General features: G+C 41.4%; 1 protein-coding gene across 7 annotated transcripts; it reads left to right on the top strand.

Annotated features, from left to right (window-relative positions):
• Positions 1-1961: 1961 nt before the first annotated feature.
• Positions 1962-12850, top strand: ewsr1b (EWS RNA-binding protein 1b). Of its 7 annotated transcripts, XR_002167157.1 has the most exons (16): positions 1963-2067; positions 2516-2552; positions 2720-2771; positions 4575-4731; positions 4876-5089; positions 5177-5430; positions 5519-5657; positions 10417-10454; positions 11000-11029; positions 11096-11211; positions 11278-11407; positions 11483-11572; positions 11652-11778; positions 11855-12214; positions 12326-12558; positions 12591-12850. XR_002167157.1 is itself a non-coding variant. In XM_019861043.1 (15 exons), exons 1-15 carry the CDS (start codon positions 2052-2054, stop codon positions 12360-12362), a joined length of 1788 nt encoding a protein of 595 aa, XP_019716602.1. In that variant the 5' UTR covers positions 1962-2051; the 3' UTR covers positions 12363-12850. The 7 variants fall into 7 exon arrangements, 6 of the variants coding, with proteins under 6 accessions (XP_019716602.1, XP_019716612.1, XP_019716592.1 ...); XM_019861043.1 differs by having other exon boundaries at positions 1962-2067; positions 4578-4731; positions 5183-5430; positions 12326-12850; XM_019861053.1 differs by having other exon boundaries at positions 1962-2067; positions 5210-5430; positions 12326-12850.
• Positions 12851-13654: the final 804 nt, after the last annotated feature.

Raw genomic sequence — 13654 nt, 5'->3', positions numbered from 1 at the left:
GGGGGGGGGGGAGCATGGGATATGCCCACTTTGCTCCCTCTGCCCCTCACTAATCCATACTCCTTTTACAGCAGTAAAACAGTTACATTTCTTTTACATATCCTGTCATGTCCTGACACGCACGTCAATAACATGAAACCTGAAGAAAAAAACTCCTTGAAAGATTGTCATCAAGGGCGGAGCTATTCTAGTGGCACATAGGGCCTTGGACCACCTTGTCATTTTGCTGTTATGACCCCACTCATGATCAACTGTGAATCAATTTGACAATTCCTAATTTGGAATACAATACAGTCCTGTAAAATAGACACTCAAGCACAACACGATTGTGACCATCTACTATTTCAATAATCTGATCAGAAAATGTTTGCATATGCACCTGACTATGATTTTATGGCTGTGGGACAGTTGTTATTTTATGTTAGCTGGCAGCATTTTTGCAATCAGACATAATTTTTTTTGTTTTATTTTTGTTGGGTGGAGAATTTTGGTGCTGCTGGATCATGGTCCAAGAGTCAGCGCATAAATGTACAGTGAGGCAAGAGAGACGAGTAGAAGGAACGAAAACATTTGAACCAATTTTTCTCCATGTGTGTTTTTCGCCAATGGACAATCTATCGGAGGACCTCAGTTTGTTTATTCAAAACTCATATTTTATTGAGTGACGTCATGTAAGCTGTATGTAAGATGCTATCACGACATCTATGAGTCGACAACCCTATACCGATCAAAGGAGACCATGTCACCTCTCTAATAACATTTAAGGCATGGGTCTCAAACGCAATTTATGTGAAGGCACTGGAGATATCATCAGAATGTGTCTGGGCTAAATAAGTATTTCACAAAAAAGATTTCAAGTATTCTGAAAAAGCACAACTAATCCAATCTTCTCAATCTTTATTCATAACACTTTGGAACATGAACAGCTCTTCAGAATGTGAACAAGATCGGTGCTCTCATCTCCTTCATACTTTGCATACTCCTCAGCATGTCTATTTGAGTAATGACATCTGATTTCTTGAGCACCAGAACTTTCTGGTCCATTCAAGATATTTCGGTCTGCCAATATTCACAGCAAAAAAAAAAAAAAAAAAAGATATGTCTCTACTTTTTCTTGAAATCGGCTGTTCTTGCTGCCAACATTTTTCTTCATAGCAGATTTTGACAAAGACATGAGTTACAGGACGTGTTTTCCTTCCCGTTGATGTCCCTTTAGAATTATGTTTTGCCATTAGCCTGAGCTATGGTAGCCCATAAATGATGAAAAAAAAAACATACACAAAACGCACAGGGCAATGACATGGCAAAAATGTGGGTGCTGCACTCACATTAAACTTTGGTATCAAGAAGGGGTCTGCAAAATATCATCCTGCGGGATGCATTTTTTATGATTTGTTTTATGTATGGATTTTGTTCATCACATTATACAGTTTGTTGTACAGTACTTGTATGTCTTTAGTATGTATTTATTTGTACAGTGGTTGCTTTTAATTTATTGCCTTACTTTACCCTGCTGCTTGTAGCCAGGTCTGCATTGCAAAAGAGAATTCACTCTCAATTGCCTTACCTGAATAAATAAAGGTTATATATTTTTTTAAAAAATTACAATGGTTGTTCCGTTGTTTTGTCTCTGTCCTACGTATATCTATCTACTCGACGTAAGTGAAAATGGGGGTTGTCCACATTCTCTCTACAATAAAGATTTTAAAAGTGAAACGAATGTAAGGTTCAGTAATGTATTCCCGAAGTGTGTTTTGGGTCTTCTACCTTTTGGTAACAAGAAGCCAGAAAATTAAACGCTGTTTCCGAACTGCGAATTCATATTTTCGTACAAATACATAAATTAAAGCTCACGAGCACTGTTATCGTCACATACAAAAGGAGTTTCGAAAGACACTGTAGTAGTTATGTTCGTGGGTCAAAAAAAAAAAAGTATCGCGTTATTTGAAAGGATGAGTCTGTTGTCTCGCGATATTTCATGGTTGTTGCGCACTCAAAGGCGCCTCTCCAACAATCAACTTTATCCAGTCGTCTTTTACAAGACACGCAAAATGGCGTCCGCTCCCGGTAAGTGTAGATTGTGGAAACATCTCTCCTTCTATTGAGTCTGAAAATTTAATCATATTTTAATACTATAGTATTTAATGTATTTCTATGTACTGCGTCTACCGAATTAGTTTTTATTCGCTCCATTGAAGCGAATATTCATTGCCGTGAATTGGCGCCTGGCACAAGGCCTATGGTATTTCTTCGATGTACGTCGCCGTCGTCGTCTCACCCCCATCTTCTTTTGAATTCGATGATCTATTCTATCTTTTCATTCCCATTAATGTCAGGAATGTATAACATGTCGAGTTACACGTATTGTTAGCCGTATGATTGTTCAAGCCCGGCCATTCATGAACGGCGCTCAAACCGCGGGCTGGTTGAACGTTAGCATTAAAATATTAGCATCGTGGCTATTAGCGCTTCAAATCGTAACAACGGCCCTTTTGTTTTATTTGACGTTCAACAGATTACAGCTCCTACAACCAGTCCAGTTCTCAACCGGGGTAAGTGACCAAATAAAACCCTGTGATTATTACTGCGCCCGAGTGACGTTGAAGCTGCGACTCGTTCATTGTTAAGCGAGCAACATGTGCCTCACGAGTACGCTGCAACGTCCTGCGTTCTTTTTGAGTCCGGTGCATCCCTCATCTTAAACTTTACTTCTTTGCAGGTATGCGTCCTATGCTGCTCCAGCCTCACAAGCATATGGACAATCTGCCCAGGTAAATGATGATTGTATGACTGCGATCTCAAATGAGCAAAGATGGTTTACTGATTGATAGTTGGACCTTGGGTTGTGCGATATAGCTATAATGTAAATACATCGGTATTTTTGCCAGACATCTCGATAACCATAGCACTATGGGTTAGGTGAAAACAATGCATTTTAAAAGTAAACATCTTTGATCGGAAAGGATGTGGAAAGTGTACTTTTTAAGATTTTACTGACAGCCATCAACAAAGTCAGCAATAAAAGATTTTACCATTATGTTGTACTGCACCCGTGCTTTAATAATAAATAACAATTTTATGCTGCATCAGAAGTGTTTGTTGTTGTGTGTGTTATGTATGAATTTGCAAGCCCAACTGGAGTAAGGATAAGTGGTTCAGAATATGGATTGTGCTGTGTTTAAAAAAAAAAAATTTAACCAGTCACCTCCCGCGCATGACATTAGTTATGCATGCATTATACGGTAATCTTTAAACTCCCAGGGATATGAGCTATGCCTGGATCCCGTTTGCAGGGTCCCCATACATTATGTTACAATGTATGACTTTTTAAAATTGATCCACAAAGAAATTGTGGCAGTCAAAAAAGACTCGTTGCAACCAAAATAGGATAGTGACTCGCTGATGCATTCAATTGAATGGAGTAGCGAGGTGTGGGCTGCATGTACGTTTTTACAAGCTCTATTTTTTCCACTGAGAGTTTTTTCATCATAAATATGGTCATGTAATGTTCTGATACACAATAAATGTGTACCAGCTAGTGATGCACAATAATTATTGATCGATTTAATTACCAACACGATACCTGAAAAAAAATCTCATCACTCTTACCAGTCCGATGCAAAATTAGGCTTTTGTTGAAAGAACCATTGAAATACACCTACGTAGAACCAGTCAGAGTCTCCTCAAGTCAAAAAACTATTTATTATACCTTTTGAAACTTAGGGTAAACGTTTTCATACACGATGCCATTCACTTGATGGAGAGCCGCAGCCGAGGCTTCCTGGTGCATAACCCGCCCCCATGGCCATGACACCGCCTCGGAGATGATGACAACCGAGACATGTCTTATCCTTTTTAACTGAAGTTTCACCTTCGTTGCTGGATGCTGTATTCGTGTGGACTTAATCGTCATTGACTTATAATACATATTGACTAGCAACTTTTCACTGCATTTTCAAAATTGTGGCCAAAATGGCGTGTGACTAGTGGGACCTTCGTAGATTGTTGTCAGGTCTGGCAGGCGTTGCAATCAGCGGAGTCAGCATAAGCAAAAGCGGGCCAGCCAAGCGATACCACGCTTATCAACATTACAGACGAGCTAGCCGACCAGTAGGACCTCTGTGGATTGTTGTTGGTGGCGGGGGCAACATAAAGAAAATCGAGACAACTTAGTGTTTGCGCGAAGCCCAAATGTTTTTCCGTCAGTTTGTTCAAAGGTGCAATTGAATCGCAACCAGTTTTTCTCATTGCGAAGACATTTTGAACATGTTCAAAATTTGATGACGGCAATAAAAACTATTTGCGAACGTCTGAATGGCTTTACATCCTTTAACAGACCCCGGCGAATAAAATATTTGCTACGTTCGCTAACATTCACAAGCCGTTGCTGCTCAGTGAGATAAGATACCACCTTAATAGTGCAGTATGTTACAGGAATAATTTGTACAATTAGTGGGAAATATTGGCAGCGATTTATTAATTACAGTACACCCAATCTTGAGTCATTTGATTGGCCAATACAAAGTACAAATGCTGTTTGATATCACAGTGATTTAATTTTGCTTTGAATTCAGCAGCAGACTTATGGCCAGCAAAGTTATGGATCGTATGCCCAGCCTGCTGCCGCCGCTGCCGACAACACATACACCCAAGCAACTCCCGCTGCTGGAAGTTACACTCAACAGCAGCCACCGCAGCAATACAGCTCCTCTTACGGCCAGGCAGCACAAGGTATGTGATCAAAGGAGATCAACTGGAATTGGGATCGGGATAGAATTAGTGGGTCACCAAACCTCATGGGTTATTTTATTTATTTATTTTTTTTGCATATGTAATTTTCAAGTTGAAAAACAGTTTGTCTTATGTATTCCACAGCTGGCTATCCTGCTGCCCAGTCAACAGCTCATGGTTACACCCAGTCATCCCAGGCTTATGGAGCACAGGCTTATGATGGTGCTCCTGCTGCTGCCGCCGCCGCCGCTGCTGCTGCTCCAGCTGCATCCCAGTCTTATGGGTCTCAGCCTGGTTATACTGCTCAATCTGCATATCCTGCATATGGTCAGCAGCCAGCTCCTGCTGCACCGCAGAGGTGTGTAGCCATTTGCAAAGAACTGTCTCTCTTGATACCACAAATGTAGCCATGCTTTTTACTGCATTGTTTTGTGTCTCCCTTTAGTTACAGTTCCAACAGTCAGCCTACGAGTTACAACCAAAGCAGCTACTCCCAACAGGCAGGATATGGCCAGCAGCAGTCTGGCTACCAGGCTCAGCAGACCGGCTACAGCCAACCGCAGGGTGGGTACCAGCAGCAGACCCAACAGCAGGCCCCTCCTTCTTATCCACCCCAGGCTGCAGGTTCTTATGGGCAGCCTCCAGCCAGCCAGTATGGCCAGCAAGGTGGACCACCCAGCTATCAGTCCAACCATTACAGTAAGCTTGCTTCCGTTGTTTTACTACTGTAACATTTACATTCATGTAGGGGGGGAAAATTGCATTCTGATGGACTTGTCGTTTATAGATAATTACAGACAAGATGGCCAGGGAGGGGGCTCTGGCTACTCAGAGCCGTCACGGTACTCAGAGGGCAGGGGTCGTGACGGTTTTGACAGAGGAGGAATGATGCATCGTGGCCGTGGCGGCATGGGTCGTGGCATGGGGTAAGTGTCTTTCTTGAGCACATGACAGACTTTGTGTTTTGACTCTGCAAGTGCTATGGCTACTTAGGGCAGGGCTGAGGCACATAGTAAATATAACAACAAAAAATATTGATGGCGGTGATGATGATCAGAGTGCTTTATCGGGTACCACCAAGATTGATTTTATAAAATTTACTGGCCAGCAAAGCTAGTGTTTTTGCGTCATTGTTTCCCTCAGCCCTGTCACTAAATTGTCTTGGTAAGTGAACATTTTCTAATTTCTATCAACAGATTTATTGGGGCCTGTGCATAATGTAGGAAGGGGCAGGTTTATCTTTAAGGTTTCACTTTAAACGATTTGAGTAGCAATGGGACATTGCAAATCAAATTTTAATTACAACCGCTAGACACAAAGTCTTGATGGATTCTATCAGTGTATTATTCAACCAACTATCAATTCAATGGATTTCACTGCACCACAAAGATTTACAATTCAGTATTTCACTGGTGCGCAGATAGTGGTAAGGGGCATTCATGTTGTACTGTTAATATACGAAAAGGTAAATGCAAAAGTGTCGTTTTTAGAGAAGTTTGACATATAAGGTTGAATTGTATGGGTCTTTCAAATGGTTACATGAATTCCATTAAATTCGGTCTGATGTACTAAAATATACGTAATGTTGTCATTGTTACAACATTCCCACCTAAATTGTTTGCCCTTCGCGTAAACACGCTTAAGTTGGTGTCATTTTGGGGGGAACAGCATTCCGTGTTTATCTTTGCTGTAAGATAAATGCCAACAATGGAAAGGCATATGAGCAAGGGTAAAAAGGTGCTCTTGGAATTTAAAAAAACATCTATTGTGCCAAAATGAGAGGGGGAACAACCCTTGTTTTCTACTTGATTCTTTTTTTAAACTATATCTGTGGCTAACCGTTCGTATTTGTTTATGGATTTCCTTATAAATTTTCTTCCTGGCGAAAATAAACGACTACTGTATATAAGTAGCGGTAAGGACATAAAACAACAAATGCACATTTTTCTTAATTTAAAAGCACCTTCTGGTATTATGTCACCTATCTGCTTTTGGGGATTTTTTTTAACTATAACAGGAATAAATTTTTGTCAGGATAAAACAAAAATGCTCTATGTATGAGTGATACGATTACCAAACAGAAGAACTTTTGTGTGGTGTCAGAGTTTTTCTCGGACAAAGTTAAAGAAATGAAAATTGTCTTCAATATCGGCGGGAGGGATCTCTGAGAGCGAACGACGGTAGTTGCCCCGATGATCACACACTCCCCTCCCTCTCCGCCAGTTCGAACTTTTATTGTAACATACAAGAAAAACACTGCCCCCGATATTTGCATACCGCGCCCACTGGTCCGGCCCCTCGGTAGTGATCTGATCTACCCGAATACACAAGTCACAGACTTTGTTGATGACAAATGTCCACCTGGGCGCGACAGCTGTTCCCAAACCGTCTTTTGGTATTCAACAACTCTTTGTTCCCAATTCGTTTATTCCCACTTTGTGATTGAGTCAAGCCTTTTTCCATCTGTTCGCCCCCCCCACCCCTTGCTTTGATGTGATTACTCAAAAAAAAAAGGCCCTCCGCCCAAACGGCCAACACCTCTGCGCTGAGTATGTCCAGACATGCCCAAATTAACTGAAACTTTAAACATGATACAAATTTGCTCATAGATTTCTCTTATCATGTGGTCATTCGTGATTTTAGTTTAGGAGAAAGCGTAGTTAAAAATCGGGATTGGTATGTCACTTGGTATTTGCTCTCTGCACACATGGGCACATTTGATATATTTAGTGCCTGTTGGTATGCATAATGTGAATGTGTTGGCGGGTTTGATCCAAGCCGTTATCCAATCACAATGGGCACTTCCTGAGTTTAATTTATTTAACGTGTGTTTGTTTGCGTTTGGGATGGGATCTTGATGTTTGGAAACGTCAATTCAAAAAACATCAAACATTTTTAAAAAATGTTTAAGTCCGGGTTGCTGGTAAAGAGGTCAATGAGGTACAACGAAAAGTTCTGTTTTTGTGGGGATTTTGAATGGGGTGAACAGGGTACTCGTGCCACATGTACATAACTATTCGTAGGGCAAACATGAATCACTTCGATTCAATTGCTTTAATGATCAAGGGCTCCCATATTATGAAAAAAATACCGTTCATGTAGGGCTGTGCGATAATTCAATATCAATATGTATCATGATAGATATGAATAGAAAATGCTGTTGTGAATGCTAGCCAGATTTAAACCCTGCCGGATGGAGACATGGTTTCAAAGTGAAGGAGCTCCCCAACTTTGACGCGCACGAGAACTAACACTAGTTAGCCATGCCCGGCCGGCCCTTGAATCACACTAGAGTCAAAATCAGGCAAGTAAAATCTGATTGTCCCATAGCAATCCGCTATAGAGGTAACGTAGGCCTGACACGGATGCTCAAAGGTAATGCCTGCACTGCGAGAGTAGCAGTTCACTACAGATGCATGAACATTGAACGGCAGTAATGTAACATCTAACATAAGTGTTGACGATACACTGGTGGAGGAGAAACTGCACATTATGCTACATTACAATGTGTACAAAAAGTTTTTTTTCTTAAGTGTTTTCAAATAAATATCAATATTGACTATTATGAAATACTTATATTGTCAGACATTTTTCAGCCATATCGCCCAGCCCTACGAAGAACATTGTTTAAGGCGTTTAAACTTTATATTGACCAGTTTGAATGACTAAAGATGAAGTACTATGTTATAATACAGTGACCTAAATTCACTATTTTTTTTCCTTTGGTTCTTAGATATCTGTGATATTATTTTTAGTCATATCATCCAGCCCTTTGTTCACTAAATGGTGTTCTAATAACCCAGGACTGCTTATTTCTTGTAGGCAGATTTGAGTGAATTTGATGTGCTACAGGTCGGCAGAAATGATATAAATAGGATACCCACTTAAATATTAGCGTTGCACAGGGGAATTAGGGGGAGGTGGGCTGGTCACAATGTATTTTGAAATGTTTAAAACTGTATTTTGTGTTTTTGGAATTCAACTGTTTGATCACCTTGAGAACTTTTTAACATGCTTTGTCACATTTATATCGTACAGGTAACAGAGCCATTTAAAAGCATCTTTTCTAGAAAGTATCTGTACTCTGTGCAGAGGCACCAACTTAAGCCCCGCTGGAGGGATCTTAAACTGATTGGGGGTCTGCCTTATTTTCCAACAACTGAGGATGGTGGTCTTTCTGAGCATGTGATGGGTGTTTTTATTTTGTATTTTATTTTTAATTAGGGGTGCACTGATCAGTTTCCTGGCCGATCACAATATGGATCTTTAAAAAGCCTAAGATATTCCCCTCCTCCCTTTTCATAATTCAACAACATACACCTTCAATGTTCCAATCTTGTTTTATTTTAAAACATTGAACAGTACCTGTGAAATAATACAAATGTGTTGTTTAAAATGCATGAAGCAGCTCTCTCAAAAAAACATCAGAAAGCAATAGCATGGGTGAACAAAATTGGTTTTAAGTGATTGGGGACCCCCCCCCCCTCCACACACACAAACAATTTAAGCGTACCTGTGGTGGCCTGAAGGAGAAATATTTATGGTTTATCAAGAAAAATTACATCCAATCGTGTTTTTGAGTTACCCTGGTTGCAAACCCTTGAAACCTATTTGTCGAGACACCATGGCAGCTAACGCGCACAGCCATACTTGTCTGCAAGAGGCGGCATTGAAAGCTGTCTTGGTCAAATTTAAATAATCTAGGTCACTCTCACCATTTTCCAGAGTTGGGCATTTCGGAAGGTCCATCAATCGCCAGTGATGAACGCCCATTTTGATGAATCTGTGTCTGATGAGGCCGGTGTACAGCGCAAAATAAACCATTATCTGCCGCATGCAAAGCTGGAAGCCATGACACAAATCAGGTTACGTCCTTTTCAGTCTAAATGAATAAATATCAGCGTCCGGATGCTATGTTCACAGCCAGGGAGGGGCGGGGAATAAGACAAGGCTGATTTACACCCATAGACAAGCGATCTGGCGTATCACCCAATAGCGACTGGTGCAAGGGATGGATGGCCCATTCAATGCGTTGGTGTTGCACCCGTCACAAGATGGCATTGAGATTAACCAGAGGGACTGTTAGACAAAAAAAATGGGAGCACCAGCTATTTATCAAACTTTACAGTATTGTGCAATTTTCCCATTAATACTTCGAAATGGCCCGCCAGAATTACGTTTTAAGGAAATCGGTGCACCCCTATTTTTAATACATGAACAAGTGTTTTCACAAGTGTTTTAAAAATCAAGTTATTTCTGTAAAATGTTTACTGTTTACCTTTTTTGCTGTGGAACATTTACTGTACTTTTATTGTATCCCTTGGTGAGGTTGAACTATCAGGTGCATTGTCCTGTTTTCTTTTTTTGTGTGTGTACATCTGTAACATAACTTGAGCCTAATGTTAAAAGCAACGATACATTCCTGTCAATGCATCTGAAATAATTTTGTCAATGTTTAGCTAATGTCACATGCTTTTTAAGCTTCTATACACAACTGTTATCACCAAGTTACTCGTATTAACACACGATCCCCTCAGTTACTCTGTATAACAACATAGGGGGGTTTGACTTGCTGTTAGCCTATATAGAATGTTTTTGACTCCCTCAATCAAGCCACTTTGCTCGAGCCATGGATGTGGCTGTAAAAGGGAAATGGCCTTCATATCTTCATTTATTCCCCCATAGCAGCGCTGGAGACAGAGGTGGCTTCAGTAAGCCTGGTGGTAAGTTAACGAGAATTACACTGGTTAGTCCTTTACAAGCCTTGATAACTTCCAACTATGTTTTGAGTATTCGTTTTGCTACCTTGGGATGAAACGTCCATTTTATGAACATGCCCTAATTGGGGAAATTTGTCCAATGCCTGAGACCATTTTCACAGAGGTTTTTGGTGAAATTCAGCCACCGCTTATGGTTTGATCAGTTTTCCAAAGGTTAATCGGGAAAAATGCCGCTCGTGACTGCGTTGACGTGATAAAATCTTTTTTTTTTTTTTAAACCAAACAACTTTTAGGGGTGGAGGAGACAATTACTTATTGGTCAAAGAGGCTTTTCAAAGAACACAAAATTATTGTTCATGGGGTCGGAGGTATTTTATCCTTCCAATCGTGTACGGTTTGATGGTTAACATGGCCCCACTGTTATATTGAAGTCTGAACTATAACCGTTTTGTAGTACTCTTGGTGTTGTACATTGGATTTGAGTAGCATACGCTGACTGTTTCTCTCCCCCCCTCCCTTTCTCTTGGCCACCACTTACTGGATCATAGGACACATGGGTGGCGAAGAACGTGAGATGGGTGAGTTGAATTTTAGCATTGGACACTGAACATTTGATTTTAGTAAAGCGTTTTGTTTATCTTAAGGACGACCTGAAGAGCAAGACGATGCAGAGAACTGTGCTATCTACATCACTGGCTTGACAGAGAAGGCCAACATTGACGAGATGGCTGAGTTCTTTAAACACGTCGGACCAATTAGAGTAAGAATAATTATGAAAGAATGTGGATATCAAATGATACGAGGCTAACTTCTCATTTCTCTCCAGTTCAATCGCAGGCTCGGCCAGCTTGCCATTAACATATACACTGATAAGGATTCGGGAAAGCCCAAAGGGGATGCCACCCTCTCCTATGAGGAGCCTGTCTGCGCTAAAGCTGCTGTGGAGCACTTTGATGGTAGAAGAACCTGTTTTAGTTGAACATGTCGTGTGTGCGAAGTGGAAATGCTTATTTTTGTTGTCAAACTCACAGGTAAGGAGTTTCAGGGCCGCAGACTCAAGGTGTCAATGGCACGCCGTAAAACGCAGATTCCCATGCGCGATGGCATGATGGGCCGTGGGGGTAAGTCTACAGGGCTTCTCTCTTTTTCGCAATTTGAACTGTATGGGGTCTTTTGTAATTATCCAAATTACCCTGTTAGGTATGATGGGCCGCGGAGGCGAGCGTGGTGGGTTCATGCCCCGAGGTGGCCCACGTGGCATGGGCCGAGGCGGACCCACAGGAGGCAACATGCAACAAAGGGCCGGAGACTGGGAGTGTCCTAATCCGTATGTATTTGGTTATTGTTTTACCTCACTAGTATAATGTGAACAGCACTTGCTTCAATATGTCTTTTGGTTTCAGTGGTTGTGGCAACCAAAATTTTGCCTGGAGAATGGAGTGCAACCAATGCAAAGCACCCAAACCAGAAGGCATGGGCGGTGGGCCCCCATTTTCTCCTGGAGGTGAAAGAGGCAGAGGTGGAATGGGAATGGGAATGCGAGGAGGCAGAGGCATGGACCGCGGCGGGCCCTCTGGTGGTCCCGGAGGTTTCCGAGGAGGCTGGGGAGGCGATCGCGGTGGCTTCAGGGGAGGCGATCGTGGTGGATTCAGGGGCCGCGGCGGCATGGACAGAGGCGGTTTCCGTGGTTCCGGCCGTGGTGGACCGCCCATGGGTGGCAGAGGAAGGGGAATGGGCCCACCAGGTGGCAAGATGGATATGAGGTACACCAAGAGCCAAAATAGTCAATAGTTGATAGTGCTACTGGTCTAAGAGCACGGAAGCTGCTATATGGCATCACTTGATAAGCTGTGCTTCTTGTTCCTCTCTCTTAGGGACCATCGCCAGGAGCGCAGAGAAAGACCATATTGAAGTCATTCTTAAACCTTCCTTGTATGGGATTTATTTTTTTCTTTTAACATAAGAATTTTTAATTTTGTGGTTCCATATTGTCACTTAAAATAATGGCTCTCGTATATATTTTGACCCCAAAAATTTGGCCTGCTTCCTCAAACAGATCATCCGTTTCTAGCCCTGAAATGAAATTCCTAAATATGTCAATATTTTAGTTACATTAGTTTGTTTTGGGGCCCGGGGGAGGGGGGGGGTGAACGATAGACCATTATTTTCAGGTGACAATATGTCGATAGGTTATCTAACTGCCGTCAAACATCCTCTGCAGTTTACATTTCCATTTTTACTTTATTCTAGTTTGTTTATATGCTACCTTGTCACATGCCTGTCTTTTTTTAATGCAGGAAAGTTTTGTCATTGTATCAACACGGTATATTTGTTGTGAATTTGCCTGCACCCTTTTCCTTCAAAAATTGTTGTGCGGAATAAACCTTTTATGGATAATATGCAGTCTGTTGGGTTTTCCTTAAATCAAATTTTCTGAGGCGTGCAGAATATACTTGAGTCATCCCAACTACAATCACAAGTCGCAGTAGAAGTGACAATCAACTGCAAAATGTACATGTCTAAATTTGATTGTACAGTACCTATGTATTTGTTGTTGCATCTTCTAATTCATCCGCTATGCACACCGCTTATCCTCACGAGGGTATCGCCCAATTGCCTTTTATTGACAATGTAACTTTATTTTGGTTGCTGTCATCTCCGGGTTGTAATCATCATACCAGAAGGTGGCGCAGTACGTAGAAAGACCTGACTAGTTGAGAGAGCAGTAAACCTCTGAAGATGTTTTGTGGTTTTCACAATAAGTCCAACAGGTATTTGAAAATCTTCAATTGCTTTATACAGTGTTATCTGTCTGAATCCTACTGCTCTCCAAAGTGGAGCACATTAAGTCATATCTGCAAACAAATTGTTTCAAGATGGAAATACTGTTCTTCGTTTTTGTTTTTTTGCTTTTTTACAAAAATGACGCTTTTATTCCAAAATATGTATTGTTTGCAAGTCCCAACCGACGTGGGAAGTAGTTCTCAATGACTGATTAATAGACTTCTACATGCATATACACGCTTTACTGACAGAGCCTGATTCATCAAGGCCCAGAAAATGATCTCATCACCACTGCCACCCCCATTCTCTCTCTCCCTGTCTTCCGCTCCCCCTCCCTTCCCTTCTTTCTCTCACTCGTTCTTGAACAGACACATCCCTCTTGTTTTAAATCAAAACAAGCCTTCCTCCTCGGCAGTGGG

This window comes from Hippocampus comes, unplaced genomic scaffold (genome assembly GCF_001891065.2).
Source record: "Hippocampus comes isolate QL1 unplaced genomic scaffold, H_comes_QL1_v1.1 scaffold147, whole genome shotgun sequence".
Lineage (NCBI taxonomy): Eukaryota > Metazoa > Chordata > Actinopteri > Syngnathiformes > Syngnathidae > Hippocampus > Hippocampus comes.
This window is presented reverse-complemented; position numbering and strand designations above follow the sequence as displayed.

Coding starts and splice junctions, on each gene's coding strand:
- ewsr1b (XM_019861004.1), top strand. Junction 5,658..10,416: donor GGCATGGGTCGTGGCATGGG/GTAAGTGTCTTT, acceptor ATTCCCCCATAG/CAGCGCTGGAGACAGAGGTG. Junction 11,779..11,854: donor GACTGGGAGTGTCCTAATCC/GTATGTATTTGG, acceptor TTTTGGTTTCAG/TGGTTGTGGCAACCAAAATT.